The sequence below is a fragment of the Penicillium cataractarum genome, assembly GCF_028827025.1.
Source record: "Penicillium cataractarum strain IBT 29864 chromosome Unknown utg000004l, whole genome shotgun sequence".
Classification (NCBI taxonomy): domain Eukaryota; kingdom Fungi; phylum Ascomycota; class Eurotiomycetes; order Eurotiales; family Aspergillaceae; genus Penicillium; species Penicillium cataractarum.
The window spans coordinates 1,042,104-1,063,134 of record NW_026622740.1 but is presented as its reverse complement, the minus strand read 5'-3'; the positions used below and the strand labels follow the sequence as shown (position 1 = coordinate 1,063,134).

The following is a 21,031-nucleotide window of genomic DNA, read 5'->3' as shown; positions in this document are numbered from 1 at the left end:
ACGGGGTCTTTCATTCTGGAAACCTCCACAATATTCCGCTTACTCATAGGCAGATACTTCCTATTCTAGATATAATCTCTGATACTGAGCCGTTTAAGTACAAGTGAGAAATCTTGGAGGATTTAGAGACTGTGATTGTCCACCTAGAAGATTATCCACCTCAAAGACTCTAGTGTATCGACAATTCTATGAGGTATGCATTTGCTCCTAGTGTACTTGTTTAGTGGCTACCCCTCAACTGCTCAGCGCTAGTGGTGCCAATTCGGAGTCTGTGTACTCTTCCTTGATCATGCCGCTTTCAGGCAGTGGTTAGATATTGTCTTTCCATACAAATCCTTGCAATCCATCTGTGCGCGACGCCTAGCCTCTGAACATGCCGGCCTTCAAGCCACCTTCGGACAAGTCCATGCGCTCAAATCTCCGTGATTGGGTCCACTCTATCAGCACACATGCTCGGGTATGCATGGGACCATATGGCGCAAGATACCAATTTCTAGAATTTTCCTTCCCCGCTGTGATGCTTGAGTATTGGTAACTTTAATGGTTGGAGGGTTTCCGGGGCGCAAATGAAGTCCGAGGCATTAGTTCATTATTCCTTGTCCCCAAGCTTGGCCGCAAGGTAAAAATGAGGAGCACCAATAGGAAAGAAGCCTGGAAAAGATACCGTTTGTTGAATTCCTTTTTATTTGTAGTGGGTCATTGTTAGGAGACCTAACAGTAACTACGGGAGGCCGAGTCTCATGGTGGCTTTTGAGAAACGGCTCGGGCCTGGTATTTCGGCACCCTACCTGTTTTGCCTGCAGCGAACCAACGAAGAAGCCGTCTGCTAACCTTATACATTACTAACATCAGACCATTGAGACTACTGCCGACCGATATGGTGCCGAACCCTAACCAGCCAAGCCGAATGACGACGCGTCACATGGGCTGTGGCGCACCACCAAACAAAGTTTCAGTCTTGCCATCTTCGGCTAGCTCCTCCAACTCAAAAAGCCAAGACTAGCATCTAGGCACGAGAATACGGATTCATCGACCACCATATTCTAATCCCGACTATATCCCGCTTCGGCTCCAGATCTTTCGGTCAATTGCGTCGTCAGCTCCTCCTGGAGACACCTACTCGGGATCTTCCACAGCGAACCCTGGACATCTGGAGCCCCAGAAAAAAACCTTTTCGAATGCGTGACCGGGGTCATCTTTGCCGAGAGCAATTCGAAGATGTCTGGGGAATGGTCGGGTCTCAAAGTCCGTTGTTCCATGAGATGGGGACCTTTTAAAGACCGTCACGGACCCCGGAGAGAAGATTTTTCTTTCTTCCTCACCAGTCTCTTGAACGTCTCTGTGTCCATACTATTCGTTTTGGCCTAATTTCAGTCCCTGATATTCCGCACTACTCCAATCCAATGGCGCGGCTTCCCGTAGGAAGCTCCGATGTGAGCAGCATCGAAGCTCCCATCTCCCTCCGGGCCTACCTGATCTGTGGATTTGCATGCTTTGGCGGTATCCTCTTCGGATATGACTCTGGATACATTAGCGGCGTCGAGGGCATGGCCTATGTCAAGCAGCATTTTGGTCACGCTGTGCCAACTAGTGTTGACGTGTCGGGCTACATGCTTGCGAGTTGGCAGAAGTCCTTGATCACCTCCATCCTGTCAGCCGGAACCTTCTTCGGTGCCCTGATTGGTGGCGAGGCCGCTGAGCGGATTGGTCGTCGTCTTACTATCATGATCTCTTGTTTCATCTTCGCATGTGGTGTCGCTGGCCAGGTGGCCTCGCACACCGTCGCTGGTCTGGTTGTTGGTCGTTTGATCGCTGGTTTTGGTGTCGGAGGTGTTTCTGCCACCGTCGTTCTGTATGTTTCCGAGATTAGTCCTAAGAAGATTCGTGGTATGCTGGTCTCCCTATACCAGTTCGCTATTACCATTGGTCTTCTTACGGCATCGGGTGCGACTCAGGGTACCTCCAACCGGAACGATTCAGGCTCCTACCGTATTCCTATCGCAATCCAACTCGTTTGGGCCGCTATTCTCGGCACGGGCTTGTTCTTCCTCCCCGAGTCACCTCGTTACTATGTCAAGGTTCAGGAGCTCGAGAAGGCTGCTGACGCCTTGTCGCGTGTTCGTGGCCAGCCGGCTGATTCCCCGCTTATCCAGGCCGAGCTCGCTGAGATCAAGGCCAACTGGGAATACGAGTCTCAACTTACCTCTACATCGTGGCTGGACTGCTTCAAGGGTGGCCTTAGCAACCCTGGCGGCAACCTCCGTCGTGTCCTGGTTGGTATCTTCGCGCAGATGTTCCAACAGTGGACTGGTGTGAACTTCATCTGTATGAATCCCCTGACCCTTTCCCTGAAACCTGTTCTATCCCCAAAATTAACACTTCAATAGTCTACTACGGAACTACTTTCTTCCAGTCTGTTGGCATGTCGAACTCCTTCCTGATGTCTACTATCATGAACATTGTCAACGTCGCGTCCACCCCCCTCTCATTCTGGACCATCGAGCGCTTTGGCCGACGTACTCTGCTTTTGTACGGAGCGGTGGTGATGTGTTTGTGCGAGTTCATCGTGGCCATTGTCGGTACTGCCGATGAGGGTTCCAAGGCTGCCAACATGTGCCTGATCGTCTTCACCTGCCTTTACATTGCTGCTTTTGCTTCGACTTGGGGACCTTCCTGCTGGGTCCTGGTTGGTGAAATCTTCCCCCTGCCCATCCGTGCCAAGGGTGTCGCTCTGTCGACTGCGTCAAACTGGCTCTGGAACTGCGTATGTTCAAGAATTCCATTCGTTGTCTAAGGCAAGGACTGTTTACTAACACATATTGGTATAGATCATCGCTATTGTCACTCCCTATATGGTTGACGAGGACAAGGGTAACCTTAAGGTTAAGGTGTTCTTTGTCTGGGGTGGATGCCTGGTCTTCTGCTTCCTCTTCGCTTATTTCTGCGTCTCAGAGACCAAGGGCCTCTCGTTGGAGCAGATTGATCGCATGCTCGAGGAGACTACTCCCCGTACTTCGTCTGCCTGGAAGCCTCATGATACTTTTGCCCATGAGATGGGACTGACTGAGAAGGCCCGCGAGGCCGTCGAGGAGACTGAGGCTGTTTAATTATCATAGTTTCTGATGATTTAGACCGGGATTACCTCGGAGTGGGAGATAGAGGGGGCTTTCTGATGTGAACAGCACGGGTATAATGACCAAAGTAATGAAATCGGACAGAATTATTGAATGTGGATTTACGAGATTGGCATCAATGTTAGCTAAATAGTATAGCTGACGATATTTAAATTCACGTTGTCTTTCACTCAGCAGTTCCATGTCCTATTTGTGTACCAGCCATGTCGATGGATAAGTAAGAGCATTTCAGCGAGGAACTAAAGCATGGGGAAAGAAAGAAAAAGCGACGATGAGATGATGAGGGTGATTTCCGTTCTCCACATGATACCTATGAACTAGGTACGGTGTCGCGTGTCTCGATGGGCCCAGACCCCAGACCAGGGACCCCTACCCGATTGATCACTTACATCTGATGAACAGTGGGGTTGTAAAAGCTTGAACCTAATGGCCAGGCTGAAAAATAATCACCGATGAATTGTGACAAGGATATATTGCCCGAACGGCGATGTAAGATATATTTAAGATCAGATTTAGGTTATAGAAAGGACGTTGGAGCGTGGACGTCGTATTCACACACTTGAATTATCGGCTAGACTCCCTCGATCACAGTCACTGATCGTAGAAATTGAATTGAGCTTATAGCTAGAAAGTGGTGTCCCCAATATCCACGCCTTCACAAACACGCTCGTAATGACTTGACTGGGTACAGTACAGGCCTCGGCAGTGTTTAGGGATAGTGGATTCGATTTATGGACCCACATCAAATCATCAAATTTTCACCTGTACATATTCGGCTCTAGTCAAGAGGCAGATGGTTGTCTGGAAGCATCACTTTATCATCCCGTAACGAGAACTGCAAGGGTTTCTGCTATAGAGCTTGGTAGTACGGGTACCGCCTACATTATTACCAAGGGCCTTGAAGGACACATTCAAGACATAGAGGATGCGCAGGGTACCCCAGGGAGTTCGACGTGGGGATAAGGTGTATTGTAAAAGATGCTGGATGATACTTGGTGGATATGATTGGTAAAAAGGCTCGCTGCTGGTGGAGTTCACCTCGTCTAGTTGACCTGGTTAAGTATAGTTGACTGTGGCACGGGCGTGTGAATAAAAGGTTAGACTGCATGTGCGGCGCTTACTGCCACTTCCACCCCATTCACGATATCCACACAAGCGTAGATCTGCATGGCTATTGTGGCCATTTGACCTATCAGATTACCATTTATGGAGGAACTGACCTTACCTTCTCCAAGAGCCTCAGTTCAAGGGCCGCGGAGAAACACTTGAATTCTGCAAGGGAACCCCGCTGACCGCATGTCCCCGAAGCGGCTTGCTACTAGGGTCTGTTGGCTGCGCTGGACAGACCGACCACGTCTTTCAAGGGTTGCGATGAAATAGAACGTCTTCCGCTTCCCACTCTCCACTACACCATGGATTCTCTTGACTCCCTCCGCCATCTCATCCAACATCACCCACTTATCGACAATCATGCTCACAATCTGTTAAGCCGCGACGTGGCTACGGACTACGATAGCTACCCGTTCGAGTCGATTACCTCTGAGGCCCACGGTCGCGCGCTAGAAAATGCTCGTACCGCCCTGCCACTTGTTCGCGCCGTAAACCAGCTGGGAGAGCTCTATGGCACTCCCTGCGCAAACTGGGATGACGTGCTCGCGGCGCACACGCGCTGGGTGCAGGAGGACTACGAGGGGCTGGTCCGCCGCAGTCTTGAAGGCACGCACACCTTGCTGCTAGATGACCTACTATCGGACGAGGATGTCGAGTTATACGACTGGCACGACCAATTCACATCCTCGCCGACAAAGCGTATCGTTCGCATTGAGGCTGTCGCCGCCTCCCTGTTGCGCGATATCATGGGTGAAGAGCGTAAACCTGGCGAAAGCGTGTGGATCACATTCCGCGCCAAGTTCCTTGACGCGCTTGAGCGCGCCATGGACGACCCCGCCGTTGTCGGATTCAAATCTGTGATCTGCTATCGCACTGGACTGGACGTCGATCCGTATTCACTGGATGAGGATCTGCTGACTGCCTCGCTCCATCGTACCCTTGATTCGGGGACGAGGAGATCCGGCTACCGGATCGAGGAAAAGCCACTGAATGACTGGCTGGTTCAGCAGACTCTCAAGATCATCACTTTTCGGAAGAGAGCTGGCGTGGTCAAGCCGCTCCAGTTTCACACTGGACTCGGCGATAATGACATCAATCTCGTCAAAGCCAACCCGGCTTACCTGCAGCCTCTCATCATTCAGTATCCAGATGCGCCGATAGTGCTACTGCACTCATCATATCCGTATACAAGAGATGCGGGGTATCTTGCGTGTGTATATCCTAACATCTATCTTGATCTTGGTGAAGTTTTTCCGATGGTGAGCCGTGAGGCCGAGGAGAAGATCTTGCGCGAGAGCTTAGAGATCACTCCAGTTAGTCGTCTGCTTTGGAGTACGGACGGTCATTTTTTCCCGGAGACATTTTGGCTGGCCAATAAGCAGTTCCGGCAGACTTTGGAGACTGTACGTGACAACTGAGACGAAATCAAGCCCAGTTCATGCTGACTAGCTATTAATACAGGTTCTTGTTGACTATGTCCAACATGGAGACTACAATATCTCTCAGGCGAAGGCAGCCGCCGCCGACATCCTGTTTCACAATTCGAATAAGCTGTATGGGCTGAACCAGACAGCGCATTATACACATGGGGTTATTCAGCAGTCGACTCTACTCAGTGGCACTCAATTTTCCCTTACGTCCGATCCACTAGATGCATTTTTGCAAACGAACCCGGAGGTCGAGTACATTTGGATGCAATGGATCGATTATACAGCAACCACCCGGGTTCGAATATTCCCTGTTCAGGAGTTTATTCGCATTGCCAGAAATGAACGGCGCATCGGCATCGCGCTAGCGGTGCAGTGGATGCTGCAAGATGACACAATTATCCCAGGAGGGTCCCCTACTGGGCAATTCTACATGCAGCCAGACCTCTCCAGCCTCTACCTCAATGGAGGCATCGCAGCACCAGCCGCTCCCAGTGCGACTATCATGACCTTTTGGCAGTCAGAAGAGGGTAAGCCTCTCGGCGGCTGTCCTCGCACTACTCTTCGAAATATTGTTGAGAAGCTGCAGACCAAGCACAACATCAATATTCTCTGCGGCTTCGAAATCGAGGTCGTATTCCTCAAGCCACTCACAAGCCAACAAACGGGCGAAGTTAGAGGTTATGCACCCGCGACTAAAAACCATTCCTGGTCACAAATGACCGCCGAAACGCGGAAAATGATCCCAATCTTGGAGGAGATCAATCGGACACTGGCATCCATGGGCATTCATCTCCAACAATTCCATGCCGAGTCTGCGCTCGGACAATTTGAATTCATCCTCCCACCTGCTAAACCCCTCGCTGCCATCGATGCCCTCATCGCCGCTCGGCAAGCCGTTACAGCCGTTGCTGAGCGTAATGGTCTTAGAGCTACTCTTTACCCACGTCCCTTCGCGAAAGGAGCTGGGACTGCTGCGCACGCTCATATCTCTATAACTCCACCAGCACGCGAGGATGCTTTCCTTGCGGGTATTATGGAGCACTACACCTCTATTGTGGCTTTCACGATGTCCCAAGACTCAAGTTACGAGCGCGTGCGATCTGGTATTTGGTCTGGATCAGAGTGGGTCGCGTGGGGATTCCAGAACCGCGAGGCTCCCGTGCGGAAGATAAGCCCCGGCCACTGGGAGTTTAAGTCCCTTGACGGTGTTGCTAATCCGTATTTGGCTGTGGCTGCTCTGCTTGCAGGTGGGTTGATTGGACTGGAAAAGAATTTGTCCCTGACAGTGAAGGAATGCACGGGTAAGATTAGCGCCACATGACCCACTTTGAATGATGTTTTCATGATGGACTAATAATCTTCTTTGCAGTGGATGCTTCACACCTGACTTCTTCTGAGCGAACTGCGCTTGGCATCACGACCCCTCTCCCCAAGTCTCTGGACCAGAGTATGGTTGCTCTTTCGGAAAATGAGGGGCTGCAAAGCGTCCTGGGCAAGGAACTTGTACAGAATTACCTTGGTGTCAAGCGTGCCGAATCAAAACGCTTGCAGGGTATGGCTGACGAGGAACGTCGATTATGGTTGCTGGAGCGTTATTAGAATTTGGGAATAGTGGTCACAATACCTATACTTCTTCTACGGGTCTTAATAATTGAGCCTCACTGGCCCCCCATACTATATAGGCTGTCGTCAATCTGCTCAAAGATGAATTTCGATCTCTTTGTACTCAAGTAGTCTTTGAAGGTCGGGAAACCCTCCAACATCTAGTAGACCGTCACGGAGACTCAGACAACACGCCTAGAGGCTCTGTCATCATTGACTAATTCCTCCCTTACCCTTCATATAATTAGCTCGCTCGCTTCGACAGAGTCTGCCCATTCACAAATTACCCTTGGGAGCATACATGGCCCCCAAATCCTCAAAGGGCGGTTACTCCCGATGTGGTCCACTATTCGTCATAGAGCCGCTCGCCAAGTGTTTTAGCATTGCAACCCAGCTTAGCTTGAGCTACAGTCTGGCCAAAATCCATTCATACCCAATCGCTCCAAGATGCCTTTCTTCTCGGGATGTCGATCCCCGAGTCTGGATGAGTCGTGAACCCTTTTGCCTCATGGTTTGCACCTTAATCTTAAATATTGGAGTTCGTATCTTATCTAGATCTGAATGTGTGTCTATCCTGTTACACGCAATAGATCGCAAATGACCTTACGGCAAAACAGAAATTCCAGCAATTATAATAATTCAGAAAATGAGAAGACCTGATTCCCGGTAAATCGAGCCTATTATCATTCGTGAAACGATAAATGTTTTCAGAGTGCTTACTTTTAAGTGGCATCCGTGTCAGCTTCCTGCCAATCTTACAATCCTCCGGCCGCGTCATCCTCAAGTGGGTCCCAAAACTAGGTTATTGCCGAACATAAGGTTGTCAGCTTGAAGAAAAGAGTATATAAGATGTTAAGAGGGAGCCTATCCAGCAGAATAAAACTACTTGATTTAACAAAACTATTGTAAATCATGAAGTTCAGCATTCTTCCTTCGGTTTTGGCTTTGGCCTCCTCGGTGCTGGCTGCCCCGGGAACGCTGAAGCCGCTTTTGAAGCGCAACCCAAGTGGTTCCTTCAGCCTCGTCGCATACAGCCTTGACTCTAGCGTCGTTGACATTTTCTATTCTGATGGTGTGTCTAGATTACCTCTTACAGTTATTAAATCTTCTAATACTAATCTTACAGGTATCGCTTATGCCGGTGATTCGTCAAAGTGGACCTACGGATCTGTCACCACGGATGTCACCTGTAAGTAGCCTCAGGGCCTGTCTTAAGTTGCATTGAAATCACGTCCTTTTTGCTCACTGGGTGTTTAGTCGTGATCCAGGACACGGAAATGATCACCACAGCCACCACTTCGGGTGTGACTCTCGACTCCGATACCCTGCTCTACATTCGTCCCACTGAGGATGAGGTCCTACCCGTGGGTTTCACTGGCAACGGTGTCACCGCGCCCTCTGATGCCGTGACCACCAATTTCATCTTCTATGGTACATGGTTGATGTGGGAGTATGATGATGGCACTTTGTCGGACTCGTTCCGTGCTAAGGAAACCAACGTGACCGGTGTCTACGAGCTCTACTACGATTACTCGAACCTCTATCCGTCTGGATATAAGACCCCAATTGTGAAGTCATCATCTTGAGGTTTAAGTTGAGGGAAGGCCTTTCCTGACCTACGCTTGTCGAGTAGTGGATGGACACTTCATAAAATTGCGGCTTGGTCGGGAATGACAGTTGAACTTGCTCCCATATGGAGATCTCTTTATTGCAAGAGTTAACTACACATTGCGAACATATCTTCAGAAATATGACGGGATAAGATTGAAATTTTGCGTAATATCCCAGGGAGAGAGAGAGAAAATTGGCATTCAAGTGACAAGGACGCCCGTCTGACGCCTCATTCTTCATCAACTCGTATGATTACGGTTTTGACCTCTAGGTAGTTATCAAGGCTGACAGTCCAACCCTCACGACCAACACCGCTCGCTTTATAGCCCCCGAAAGGCATATCCGGGGCGCCAGTAGGGCTTGTGCAGTTCACTCCAACGTTGCCAGATTCCAGCTTCTTTGCCATACGTAAAGCTCGACTGAGGTCCTTCGTGTAAACTGCGGCATAGAGACCAAATTCAGTGTCGTTCGCCTTGGCCACAACCTCGTCTTCGTCCTTAAATGTGTTGATGTTCACAACTGGTCCGAAAATCTCCTCCTTCATGACCTTGGCATCTTCTGGTGTATCAAGGAAGACCGTTGGCTGAACAAAGAATCCACTCTGATGCTGAGGCGGTTCAGAACCCAGTACCATCTTGCCAGTCTTCTTGCCCTCTTCAATATATGACTGGATCTGCTTATACTGGATTGCATCAGCCTGCGGGCCGTGATTTGTCTCTGGTAGTAGTGGATCCCCGCTCTTGATATCGGCAAAACCTTTCTGGAATAGTTCAATGAACTTGGGAGCAATCGACTCGTGAACATAGATGCGCGAATTTGCCATGCATACTTGCCCCGAATTCCATTGGATACTGTGCTTGGTTTCTTGTACGGCTTTTTCGAGATTTGCATCTGGGAAGATGATCGCTGGAGATTTCCCTCCTAGCTCCAAAATGACATTCTTCAAGTTGGACTTAGCAGCCGCTTGTTGAATGAGACGACCAGTCCTTCCAGACCCAGTAAAGCTGATCACACGAATGTCCATATGGTGCGACAAGACATTGCCGGAAATATGGCCATGGCCTGAAATGATGTTGAAAACACCAGGGGGGAACCCGGCCTTTTCCACGAGAGTTGCGATTTTGGCAGACTTGGGGAGCAGTTAGCACGTAGCCCCACATTATTCGTTAAAGGGCAGACTCACCGTAAGTGGGGCTTTCTCACTACTCTTGAGAACGACCGTATTTCCGGCAATTAACGCAGGGGCTGTTTTGTTGATACAGAATAAAACTGGTACATTCCAGGGAATGATGGCACCCACGACACCATACGGCTGCCGCATGGTCATATTGACAAACCCAGGCGTATTCAAGCTCGATGTTCCAAGAGCCTGATAACCAGATTCAGCGTAGTGGTTTAGCGAATCCGCAGCCGCATAGGACTCGAAATAACCAGAGACTGGGCGGCCCATGGATAGAGCTTCGAGCTCAGCCAGATCATTGTGAGACTCGAGGATTAAAGCGGCCAGTTTCTTAAAGTAGACACCTCGAGCAGAGGGTGAGAGAGCGGACCAGGCGGGAAATGCAGCTTTTGCTGCTGCCACAGCCGCGTTCGCATCATCTTCGGTTGCCTCAGAGACTGGAGCGAAGGACATTAGACCAGACCGTCATAGTCGAAATAAGTAGGAGGCATGATTGATTTACCTTCTGCGAACTTTTCATTCGTGGTAGGAGAAACGAGGTCGAATTTACCGCCATCAGACGAGTCTACGAACTGTGGCAAGGATTAGAATCATCCCTGCTCTCAAAAGTACCAATATGCACAGAGCAGCAAATCAAACCTTTCCATTGATGAACAGTCGAGTCTCAAAAGACTTGACCTTAGGGTCTTGCTTAATTGCCATAGTCGGTCTTAATGTTGGGGAGTGTTGTGACTTGCTAGAAAAAAACAAGTACTTCTCAGTGCGGAGGTGGGGGGTTTAAAAGAAAGTTCAGAGCAAATTCAACATTCCTGTGCCGCCACACACGGCATTTCCAAACTAAAGTCTCCCGTTCCCTCGGTTTGATGAATCCGATCCCACTTGAATTATGTACTGTATTGGGGCGAGATCAAGCGGAAGCCCCGCCTAGTGCGGACAATAGCGGCCACCGATCGAAATCTTATGATTGGGCATTCCCCCCTTTGAGAGACCCTCGATTGTTATGTATTGTTTTTCTGGATAGCCGCGTGTTTGACATAATATTTATAGGATCATATATTTTGAAGAACTTTAGGGGCGAAGGTAATCGTTGGTAGATTTGAGCTGTCAAGATGTAGCAATCAGGGCGTGTAAATCGACCTAACTGGTTAGAAGCCTGGAATCAAATATATGCCCGACGAGACAGCAAGGTAGAGATAGAACGCGATAATAGTCGTCATTTTCAAGATTACCCTGGCGGTTTCTAACCGGCCCCTTACAAATATTACATAGATAGGGTCGGTTACCTGTTGAAACTGAGGTTCTAGTCTGTGGCCGCTATTGCCCGCCCTACCCCGCTCACCAAAGGTGATAAAAGGTGGAACTACGCTTGGACGCCTGAAGATCATCGATATCTAGTATTCCCTGGCTGAAAGCGGGCGAGAACTTGATTTCAACCAAAGCATTGGAGCAGAAGAACTTGAGCGAATTACACTGCTTCGTCGTCGATGCATATGCCCAATTAGGCTAGGAAAAAATAACTCGTGCATTTCCACAATGAATAAGCTATGAACATGCTCCTCCCAAACTAGGCAAGTTTCTTCATTTGCCAGGCTAAAGGCTTCTGAGCTGGGCACGCTGGTCCAATGTCGCCATCTGGTTCTCGACGACGTTGCCAAGTGTCAATTTCTCGCTGGTCAACAAAATTTCCGTGTAATCCAAGTTTCAACTTCAAAGGCAGATGTATAATCGCTAGTGGGCCTGCTTTCAAATTCTTCGCGTCAACGATCACTATATCATTTTGAAGGACATCTAAGCGGTTGACGAGGGCGATAATCCACCCTTCACCCTCCCCACCACCGTTTTTAGGAATGAAAGTCGGCTCCTGGAAGGTTGCTCGCGGGCCTGCCCAGAGCACGTCTTCGCCCTTCTCATCCCAGGTGTAGTGGCCTAAGCAATTGAAGAGACCTCCAGCTGGGGAGCCACACCTAGCAGCGTCGTATTCTCGAGTTGGGTCAATCCTGGCCTGCCAAAAATGGTTGTACTTTTTCGTGACAAAACGATCATCAATACGAGAGAATTCTCCACTGGTGTCCCACTGGGTCTCTGGCATGACGTGAGATCCCGTTTTACTTTTGGGATCAAATACCCAACGGTGGGTAATACTCTTCAGGCGATTTCTGGCCTTCAAGGTGCTCGCATCTTGTCCATCAGGCGGGAAAAAGAAGAAAACATTCCCATCGGCGACCGTCAGATCGAAGACCACGTGTCCCTCCTCGTTCTCATAGCAGCCAGCGACATGACCGTGAAACGCTGCGATGGTTTGTTAGTGCTGATCTGACAATTATCTTATAGAAGAAATCCTACCGTTATCAGATTGTAGCCAGACAATGTCTTCCGGGTTTCCTCCTCTTCTAGGGACGATTCCGTACCACTGGCTTTCATTCGGGTCCCATGCCCAATGATTGCCTCCCTTTTCAAGACGATCGACAGAACATTTGAGAGGTGTCAAGGGAAGGACGAGATAGTTCTTTGAGATTCCACAGTCATGGATCATCCCACAGAATGGAGACTTGTACCAGGTCTCCTCAGTTTTCTTTCCATTGGCGTCAATTGTATATACCACGATATCGCAAGATCCATCATTTCCATTCCCACCCGCTTCGTAAGCAAAACATACCATTTCACCCGTATCCGGGTCAAACTTTGGATGGGCAGTAAATGTAGGAGATTGCACTTGGCCCTCAAAGTCGTACCGGCCAATCGTGTCCAAAGTGGTCGGGTCAAGTGCATATGGAGGGCCGTCCTCCTTCGATGCTAAGAGCATTCCTCGCCAAAAGGTGATGTTGGTATTGGCCACTGTTCTAATAACACCTTTGACGGCTTCAGAATCAGTGTATGGGTTTCGATATTTGCCGAACAAGCTCTTTCTAGCCGCGGTCTCTGCTATGAATCTATCTGTTTTCACGTAGCGTTGTTTAAAATCCGCATGGCCGTCCTGAATTCGAATGGCTGTGATACTCCCATCACCGCTGAAATGAATATCTTCCTCGAACATGGGAGGAAATCTATGGTCTGGCTGGATCCGATAGAAAGTGCCATTAATTTCTGGTGGAATGGTTCCATCAATCTCAAGATCAAATACATCGCCTTCGAGTCGGGATGGTGCATTGAACGTCTGGAATACTGGAGTGTTGGGGAATTTGACTTGATCTCCCTTCTTCCGACCGTCCACATAGGGATATTCGACCGAGTTGGCAATCTCGTAGAGGTGAGCCATCTTGTGGATAGTAGCATAAATGAGCCTTTCCTATTGAGAGGTTCTAAATCTATCAGCTTTTCCTTTTATCGAAGAGGTGTGATAAATTTCGGTGTATTGACACCGATGTTAGAGCTATTCTTTCTCTCATCTAGTCGTCGGCTCAATGCTTCCGAAATTTGAACAAGAGACGGGAATTCCAAAACAACGCAAATGCCGAAAGTCGATAACTTTGTTCAGTTCTTAAAAGTTTTTGCCTACAAGCTCCAACTTACATTCAATCATAATAATACGTATATTTTCGTCTTGAAAAATATTCTCGTCCGACCGCCAGCAGCAAAATGACGTTCAAAGGCACCGTTGCAGTTGAGGAGGCAGTCATCAGCCCCGATACCGCATGGCTACTCGAGGAGTCACAGCAAATATTGACTCCTGGAAATTCTGGAAAGCAGGCGATTGAGGCTCATAAAGCCCGTCTTCTGGATATTCACGGGTCGCGTCTGGACACGATGAACGCCGAGGGTGTCGAGTACATGTTACTGTCCCTTACGTCGCCGGGATGCCAAGGCATCCCTGATCAGAAGCTGGCTGAGAAAACAGCCACCGAATTTAATGACTGGCTGGCAGGTGAAGTTTCAAAAAATCCAAGCCGCTTTGGTGGGCTCGCCGCGATTTCCATGCACGACCCATCCCAAGCGGCATCCGAGTTAGAGCGGGCAGTGAAGAAGCTAGGGTTCTACGGTGGGATCGTGAATGACTACCAACTCACCGGACCGGATGGCCTAGAAAAAGTATACTATGACACCGCATTTTACGATCCTTTTTGGAAAATGGTTCAGGATCTTGACGTGCCTGTGTATTTTCATCCTCGATATCCGTCTGCGAAGGAGCTTCAAACCGAGAGTTCTGTCTACGGTTCTCGCATGCATTTATTGGGAGCAGGAGTCCAGTTTCATCTGGATCTTTCCTTCCACGTTTATGCAATGTGTTCATCTGGTAGGTACCTTCTCTATTATCTCTTGTCAGCGAAAAGTATTACTCACAATTCTGCGAAGGTGTTTTCGATCGGTTTCCTGGATTAAAGATTGTAGTTGGTCATTTGGGAGAGAAGTCAGTATCATGAATATCCAACTTGTTGGACAAATTGCTAATCCATTGACAGCATTCCATTCAATCTGTGGAGAGCATGCCACTGGTACAACAAGCCTAGTAAGAAGGTAGCCCGGCCATCACAGCATGACTACAAGTATTATTTCCAGCACAATGTATTCATCACAACGTCGGGAAACTTTTCGACGCCCGGATTGAAGTTTTGTGTTGAAGAAATTGGTGCAGATCGGTGTCTATTTTCAATTGGTAGGTCCTGTGTCGGTTCTTGACAGCGCAGCAATCTACTCACATCAAAGTAGATACTCCCTATGATCAGATTCAAGAAGCTCAGGAATGGTGGAGAAGTGTCGACATAGAAGCTGAGACAAAGGAGATGATCGCTAGAAGGAACGCTATTAAAGTTTTCAAGCTTCCGTTGCAGGCTTGAAGAAAATAGGAGTTAAGAGCAGGCTCGTCTCAGAGCTGTGAAGCTTCATCAATTATATGCTAAATCTTTTCTCCCCATTCTCGAGGCCTTTTTTATCCAGAATTGTGTAAGCGTGAGAATTATTGATAGCTGTGTTTCACCTTGTGGTATTCTGCCATTGAAACTATTCTAGAATAGGGGTCTTCTCGGTGTCCGGTACCTATCTGTTCACTTTGAGTCCTACGGAAGCTTAACAGGTGACAGACCAGATTAGGACATTAACCAACGTTTGAATGTGCGACAATATCACGAGGCCACCACTGATTCATCAGTCGTCTTTTTGGACTGCCCTATCATTGAACCTGTTATTTGCTCCAAACTTTTGCCTTTCACGTCGGGTATCACCGAGAAGGCCCAGATTGCTAGAATTAGATTGCTCGTCCCCCAAATATAGCAATATTTCGGTCCCCAGTCCAACGCGGTCGGGTTGATGAAATAGGGAGAACAATATGTCGCGAGCCATGCGAATATGTAGTTGCAGCCTGTTGCGAGTCCCACAGTCTTCGATCGTAGTCGCTGGGACGGCAACTCCACCGTCAGTGCCCAGAGCACAGGACCCTGCCCTACGCCATAGACCCAGGTAAACAATGTTCCCATTGCGACAAGGACTTGTGCCGCAGTGTAGGATCCCGTGCTTAATCGTGTATATACGCCTGCAATAGCGAACATGACTATGGCGTTGACGAGAGAGCATATACTCAACAGGAATCTTCGCTCAACGAAACGCATGACAAAAAAGGCGCCCATGTTGCCGGTGAGAGCGATTGCCAAACTCATCATGACCCAAATAAACTCATTCTTAACACCCGCTTCGGCGTAGAAGTAGATGGAATAAGAAGAAAAGAATATGACCCCGCTCGCGGTTTGGCCGATACTGCAGCACAGGCTGAGGACCGTTCTCTTGAGGTCATTTCCTCTAAATGCGTCGATGAGCCGAATATTCTCGCTGCGGGCGTTTTCCAAAATCCAGGCTTCGCGTATTGCAGCAACTTCAGCCACAAGCTGATCTTGGTCCTTGATACCCCGAAGAATGCGAAGCGCATTTTCGGCTTTCGCGTCAGATCCAAGGCGTACATAGTGTCGTGGGCTCTCTGGGAGGAAAAGCAACCCGATCGATAAGAACACCGGCACAAAAAGCATGACACCCAAGGGAATCAAATATGCAGTGCGAGACAGGTATTTCGTCGTATAGTTATCGATCAGGACACCTATCAAGGCGCCGAATGATGTTTGAAATGTAACAAGGCCCACGGCAGAGCCACGTAGATGGGTAGGTGCGATCTCTCCCAGATATGTAGCCGAATACGTCAGGTAGAAACCATTTGATATTCCGAGAATGAGTCTTCCCGCATAGAGAGCAGCGAACTGAACGCTGCACATTTGAAGAATGATTGCAATAATGGAGAACCCACATCCGGCCCACAGTCCTCTCCGATTACTGATGCGAGTTCCAAATTTGAAAATGAAAACGGACGCAAGGAAGCCGCCTAGCTGTAGAAGACTTTGGATAAGAGTTTGGACCGACGTGCGAATGCCGAAGCCTAAAGAGTTTGTAGGCTTCAGAGATATTAGTCGAATTTTCTCTTTTGTCAGGATGCGGCACTTACATCCACATAGCCGAATACAGCGAGAAAACCAGGCATGCTCTGGAATCCAGAAACTGCAGCGGAGTCATAACCGTACTGGAACTGTGAGAACGCAATAAAAATAGATATAAGTATAACCCTTGCTTCACCCTGGATCAGGGTGAATATATCTTCTGGGCTTGTAGAGCGCGACATGGAGAATGAGCTCATACTGAGTTGATACTTCTGGCGGTCGTGTGGAGACCCCACAAAAACGGCCCCTTGACTTGATAATTATAGATATAGAAACCCCTCTTTCTGTATGGAGTCGTCATTCTCATTACATGTGGCTTTGGACTTTACAGCAGATAGCTATCGGATCCAATCATCCGATGAAAGAGGCTTGTCGGAAACATCAACATTGACACACGGACGGCCCACGTGACAACCTCACTTGTCTATAAATCAATTTTTGTACGCTCAAATTACTTGATAAATTATCAATCAACTTCATTTTGAGCTCAGTTTCATTTAAAACAATGTCGGGTGAACCCCAAACGGCCGATGTCTCCAGCTTGGCAGCTCAGGTGAAGAAGCTGTCAAGTGCGTTAGTCAAACTAACGGGTAAAGTCAATAGCAAGCTCCTGTATTTTCATCTGCGCTAATTTAGCTAGGGGAGGCCGATGTACGCAAATTGCACCATAAGTATGGCTATTATATTGACAAATGCCTATATAAAGAGGTAAGTCGCGATGAAACCCGAACGATGACTACATGGTAACCCAGAACAATTACCAGGTCTCTCAACTCTTCGCTGATCATCCTGATACCTACGTCCAATTCCTGAATGGACGCTTCATCGGGAAGAAAGGAGTCGACCGCTTGTATATTGAGCGCTTCGCGAAGAGATTCGTCGGTGGTCGAAATGGTCCTATCGACGGATGGCTCCTCGACCACCTCATGGCACAAGATATAATCGATTTTGACCCAAAGACCGGCAGGGCGAAGGCTCGAATTCGCGCCCTGATGAGCGCGGGCACTCATGAATCTCTTTCAGCTGACTATCCTGGTGGATACCGACAATGGTGGGAAGGTGGAGTATACGAAAACGAGTACATTCTGCAGGATGGTGTGTGGAAAATTCTACGACTTCGCTATTATCCTTTCTGGCATGGGTCTTTTGAGCTGGGTTGGAAACAGGCAAAGGAGTTCGTCCCCATGTTCAAGGAGCAGTTCCCAGCAGACCCACTGGGTCCCGACGAGCTTCTCGCTGATTTCTCGCTCTGGCCTGACACTCGTGTTGTTCCATTCCATTATAAACACCCCATCACGGGTCAGGAAGTGGCCGAAGAGGATATGCAAGCGCCAAAATGGCTCGAGGAAGCCAGCACTGCCCCACCTGCCCGAACTATCACTGACTGGGGTGTCTGATACGTTGGCAATTCCGGGGCATACTCATTGTCAGCAACTGGGGCAAATCCAAGATACAGTATTGCATGTTACCACGGCCTCTATCTTGCTAGATTTACATACCAAGATTTATTTTCCTACATATCTTTGCAGTTATGGCTACCGTCTTACGTATGGGGAGAGTGATTTTTAACACTTGAATGATCAGCAAAGCAAGCCACTTTACACCCATGTATTCCGGGCCACGTAAGGGCCAGGCTACGTTGATATCCACAAGGGTACTAAAATACATTTCCCCGCAAACCCCGCATCTTTCCCCAGGTTCCATTCAGCAAGTAGCCCCACACCACAGTTCTTCCATACATTGACTTTCCTCAACTCCCCTACAATGAATCCGTGGCAATCATCATGGCTCGTCAACGGAAAGACATGCGCCTAAGCCGAACGTCAATGAGTTGCGAGCGTTGCAGGGGTCGAAAGACGAAAGTAAGTCAGCCAGTATCGATTGTATCCGACCCTAACTAGCAGTTAATAATGGTCACAGTGCAAGAATCCAGGTACATTCCAAAACAGCAATATCTCATGAAAGCAATTATTTTTGAAATTGAGGACATTGACTGAGTTTGAGGTTATAGTTCCTGGTCCATGCGACTACTGTCGCAGCATTAATGAAGAGTGCCGCATTGACCCCGAAAGGCGACGCCAGAGACCCTACTATTTTGTGTCTGAAGAAGAGTTTAGAAATATGCAGACTATTCTCAAGCACTATATACCAGATACCGACCTAAATCCTGAAAATCTTCGATCCCTGGCCCTGAAATGTCAAACCGCCGAGAGAACCCTTGTTGACCTGCCACATGCGGCAAACGTGTTATCGCCCCCAATAAGCGCCGCCGTCAATGAAGAAGTGGACATTGGGCAGCCCAATTTGTGTTTTGACAGTATTCCTGTTACTTATAGCAGCGATGAGGAGGCAGAAGACAATTTACTTCAACAGGTGCTCTCCCTTTACCACAAACTAGGGTGTCTCCTTGAGGACTCTCAGGGACAATACCGTGAGTCTCCACCTACGAGTTGAAATATGTGTTACTCAAATCATGTATAGGCTACATGGGGGCTGAATCGGGGCTACCTTTCAATGCGGCTATTCGGTGCTTCAAAAGAAATGGTCTTCGAACATCTTTGAGCCCTGATTTAATTCCTGCAATGGTAACAGTGACAATGCCACTGCCAATATCACACCCGGCATCTCAAACCATAGCCCTGCCGCCATGGGAGACTTGTCTGAGGCTCACCACGAAATACTTTGAAGACGTTCATTGTCTCTATTGGCTCTACTCGTCGGAGAGATTTCATGCTCAACTGGAGGAAAGTTATCAGGTCTCACAGGAGATGTTGACGGCTTCATGGAGATGCGCTCTCTATTCCATCTTGGCGATTGCAAAACTGAGATTGACGGACACGGACAATTCTGACGAGAATGCCACAGCAAAAGACTACCTTGAGCACGCGAAATCTTTTGTACCTAAGGCATGCGATGAAGCAAGCCTTGAAAGTATTCGAGCTATGATGCTATTGGTAAGCTCTAGTTATCAGCCTCGGTATTGATATCAACTAAACAAGCGATCATGTACAGGCAACGGCTATGCAGTCTCATGGATTTTCCAATCCGGCCTATCTGTACAGCAGCTTGGCAGTTCAAATGGCATGTTCACTCGGAATCCACTGTGACAAATATTCCTCTACATATGGCAGCGTCGAAAGGGAACACTCCCGTCGAATTTGGTGGTCTCTCGCAATACTCGATCAGGATCTATCGCTGAGGCTCGGAAAGCCGTCCTCAACGGAATATGCTTGGAGCTCTCCTCCCTTCCCGTCCGAGACGGTAAGGCAATCTCACTATCGTGAAATCAATATCAATTTATTCTGACAACTCTCTACAGATACTACCTTCTGGTCCCTACTGCCCACCTGGGTATCTCTCTACATGCAGCACTCTCAGTCAACTAGGAAATAGTATCCGTACGCAACTATACAGAGACCCTCTTATGCCAGATCATCGTTCAAAAATGGCAGTGGTCAAGGGCACCCTCAGTTTATTGCAAGGTTGGATGGATTCAATACCATCGCATCTGAATATCTCAGTCCCGAACGCGCCTCTCCATCGCAGAGCTATCGCAGTCCTCCATCTAAGATACCACAGCATGCGACTGCTAATCGGTAGACCCTTTCTGTTATATCAGCTGCTATGTTGGAAAAGACAACGAGAGGCCGAGTGTCATCCCTCCGTGAGCCAGTTCACAGATATCTGCACCGCCTCTGCGGAGAAAATGCTAGAGATCATGCATATGATGGTCACCGACGACCTCCATTCTAACACCATTGCGCTAGACTTCTATTACGCATTGGATATTTTACAGATTTTCATCTGCATTTTTGCACTCACAAAGGCTGAGCAACAATTTGATAACATACGAAAATGCTTGAAGGTCCTTCAATCGCTGTCAACCACGGGGTTCGGGGAAACAATGATCTCCGAGGTCTTATTTGAGCTTACAGAATGGGCTTTATTCCCCGACTGTGCCGATCCCATGGACTGCCTGCAAGACTTCGATGCTTCCTTGCTTGGAGTGGACGCTGTTAATGATTTTCATAATCGGTGCGTGCCTCAATACGGTCTGGTCCAATGCGATTGTACTAATAATCCCAAGTATCTTCGGAGACTGCAATGTGGATTTTGACCAGGCTTGGAACACTATTTTTCCACACCCAGACTGGATTACATCCTGGGGGCCGTGATATGTCTCTAGTAGTAGCGGATCGCTGCTCTTGATATCAGTAAAACTTCTGCTTCGAGAGGATTTCGGGTGGGCAGGTGCTATCAAGGCCTATAACAACACCAGGCCCAAATACTCGTACAGGTTTGTCACCTCGCCTTCCAGGGGACCCATGGACTGTGTCTAATTACCATGTGTCGCACGAAATTTAGGGCAAAATGCCGCTAGACCAAAAAGGCTTCATGAGCGACATTCCTAGTCTATATGGTCATTTATTGCTTTGAATCTATGTCACTTCTTCGATAGAGCCCAGTTCGTCCACGGGTACGCCGATGGGGAATGTGCCATAGAAAGCTTAAGGAAGGCATTGGAGACATCTTTCAAAGGCATTATCTCCTGAC

At 48.4% G+C, this 21,031-nt stretch overlaps 9 protein-coding genes across 9 annotated transcripts; 6 read left to right on the top strand and 3 right to left on the bottom strand.

The window, feature by feature from the left end:
* Window positions 1–1,403: 1,403 nt before the first annotated feature.
* On the top strand, window positions 1,404–3,107 carry N7496_004923 (sugar porter family MFS transporter; the record flags this gene model as incomplete). The annotated part of the gene is made up of 3 exons (XM_056697852.1): window positions 1,404–2,325; window positions 2,388–2,764; window positions 2,829–3,107. The coding sequence occupies 3 exons, from the start codon at window positions 1,404–1,406 to the stop codon at window positions 3,105–3,107; spliced, it is 1,578 nt and encodes a 525-aa protein (XP_056556377.1).
* Window positions 3,108–4,546: 1,439 nt separating this feature from the next.
* On the top strand, window positions 4,547–7,225 carry fluG (uncharacterized protein; the record flags this gene model as incomplete). The annotated part of the gene is made up of 3 exons (XM_056697851.1): window positions 4,547–5,647; window positions 5,706–6,975; window positions 7,044–7,225. Coding segments are annotated over 3 exons (2,553 nt in total), but the record flags the coding sequence as incomplete, so codon positions are not given.
* A 963-nt stretch (window positions 7,226–8,188) lies between these two features.
* N7496_004921 (uncharacterized protein) lies at window positions 8,189–8,862 on the top strand (the record flags this gene model as incomplete). The annotated part of the gene is made up of 3 exons (XM_056697850.1): window positions 8,189–8,348; window positions 8,403–8,465; window positions 8,534–8,862. 3 exons carry the CDS (start codon window positions 8,189–8,191, stop codon window positions 8,860–8,862), a joined length of 552 nt encoding a protein of 183 aa, XP_056556375.1.
* Window positions 8,863–9,116: 254 nt separating this feature from the next.
* On the bottom strand, window positions 9,117–10,769 carry N7496_004920 (aldehyde dehydrogenase family protein; the record flags this gene model as incomplete). The annotated part of the gene is made up of 4 exons (XM_056697849.1): window positions 9,117–10,016; window positions 10,071–10,504; window positions 10,570–10,639; window positions 10,707–10,769. The coding sequence occupies 4 exons, from the start codon at window positions 10,767–10,769 to the stop codon at window positions 9,117–9,119; spliced, it is 1,467 nt and encodes a 488-aa protein (XP_056556374.1).
* An 862-nt stretch (window positions 10,770–11,631) lies between these two features.
* Window positions 11,632–13,323, bottom strand: N7496_004919 (carotenoid oxygenase family protein; the record flags this gene model as incomplete). The annotated part of the gene is made up of 2 exons (XM_056697848.1): window positions 11,632–12,356; window positions 12,411–13,323. The coding sequence occupies 2 exons, from the start codon at window positions 13,321–13,323 to the stop codon at window positions 11,632–11,634; spliced, it is 1,638 nt and encodes a 545-aa protein (XP_056556373.1).
* A 320-nt stretch (window positions 13,324–13,643) lies between these two features.
* N7496_004918 (amidohydrolase family protein) lies at window positions 13,644–14,839 on the top strand (the record flags this gene model as incomplete). Its single annotated transcript, XM_056697847.1, has 4 exons — window positions 13,644–14,298; window positions 14,358–14,412; window positions 14,465–14,658; window positions 14,712–14,839. The coding sequence occupies 4 exons, from the start codon at window positions 13,644–13,646 to the stop codon at window positions 14,837–14,839; spliced, it is 1,032 nt and encodes a 343-aa protein (XP_056556372.1).
* Window positions 14,840–15,124: 285 nt separating this feature from the next.
* N7496_004917 (uncharacterized protein) lies at window positions 15,125–16,659 on the bottom strand (the record flags this gene model as incomplete). Its single annotated transcript, XM_056697846.1, has 2 exons — window positions 15,125–16,435; window positions 16,486–16,659. 2 exons carry the CDS (start codon window positions 16,657–16,659, stop codon window positions 15,125–15,127), a joined length of 1,485 nt encoding a protein of 494 aa, XP_056556371.1.
* A 323-nt stretch (window positions 16,660–16,982) lies between these two features.
* Window positions 16,983–17,874, top strand: N7496_004916 (nuclear transport factor 2 family protein; the record flags this gene model as incomplete). The annotated part of the gene is made up of 3 exons (XM_056697845.1): window positions 16,983–17,046; window positions 17,118–17,185; window positions 17,230–17,874. The coding sequence occupies 3 exons, from the start codon at window positions 16,983–16,985 to the stop codon at window positions 17,872–17,874; spliced, it is 777 nt and encodes a 258-aa protein (XP_056556370.1).
* A 429-nt stretch (window positions 17,875–18,303) lies between these two features.
* On the top strand, window positions 18,304–20,652 carry N7496_004915 (Zn(II)2Cys6 transcription factor; the record flags this gene model as incomplete). The annotated part of the gene is made up of 9 exons (XM_056697844.1): window positions 18,304–18,339; window positions 18,398–18,410; window positions 18,489–18,908; window positions 18,959–19,431; window positions 19,609–19,738; window positions 19,797–19,828; window positions 19,892–20,073; window positions 20,114–20,512; window positions 20,565–20,652. The coding sequence occupies 9 exons, from the start codon at window positions 18,304–18,306 to the stop codon at window positions 20,650–20,652; spliced, it is 1,773 nt and encodes a 590-aa protein (XP_056556369.1).
* Window positions 20,653–21,031: the final 379 nt, after the last annotated feature.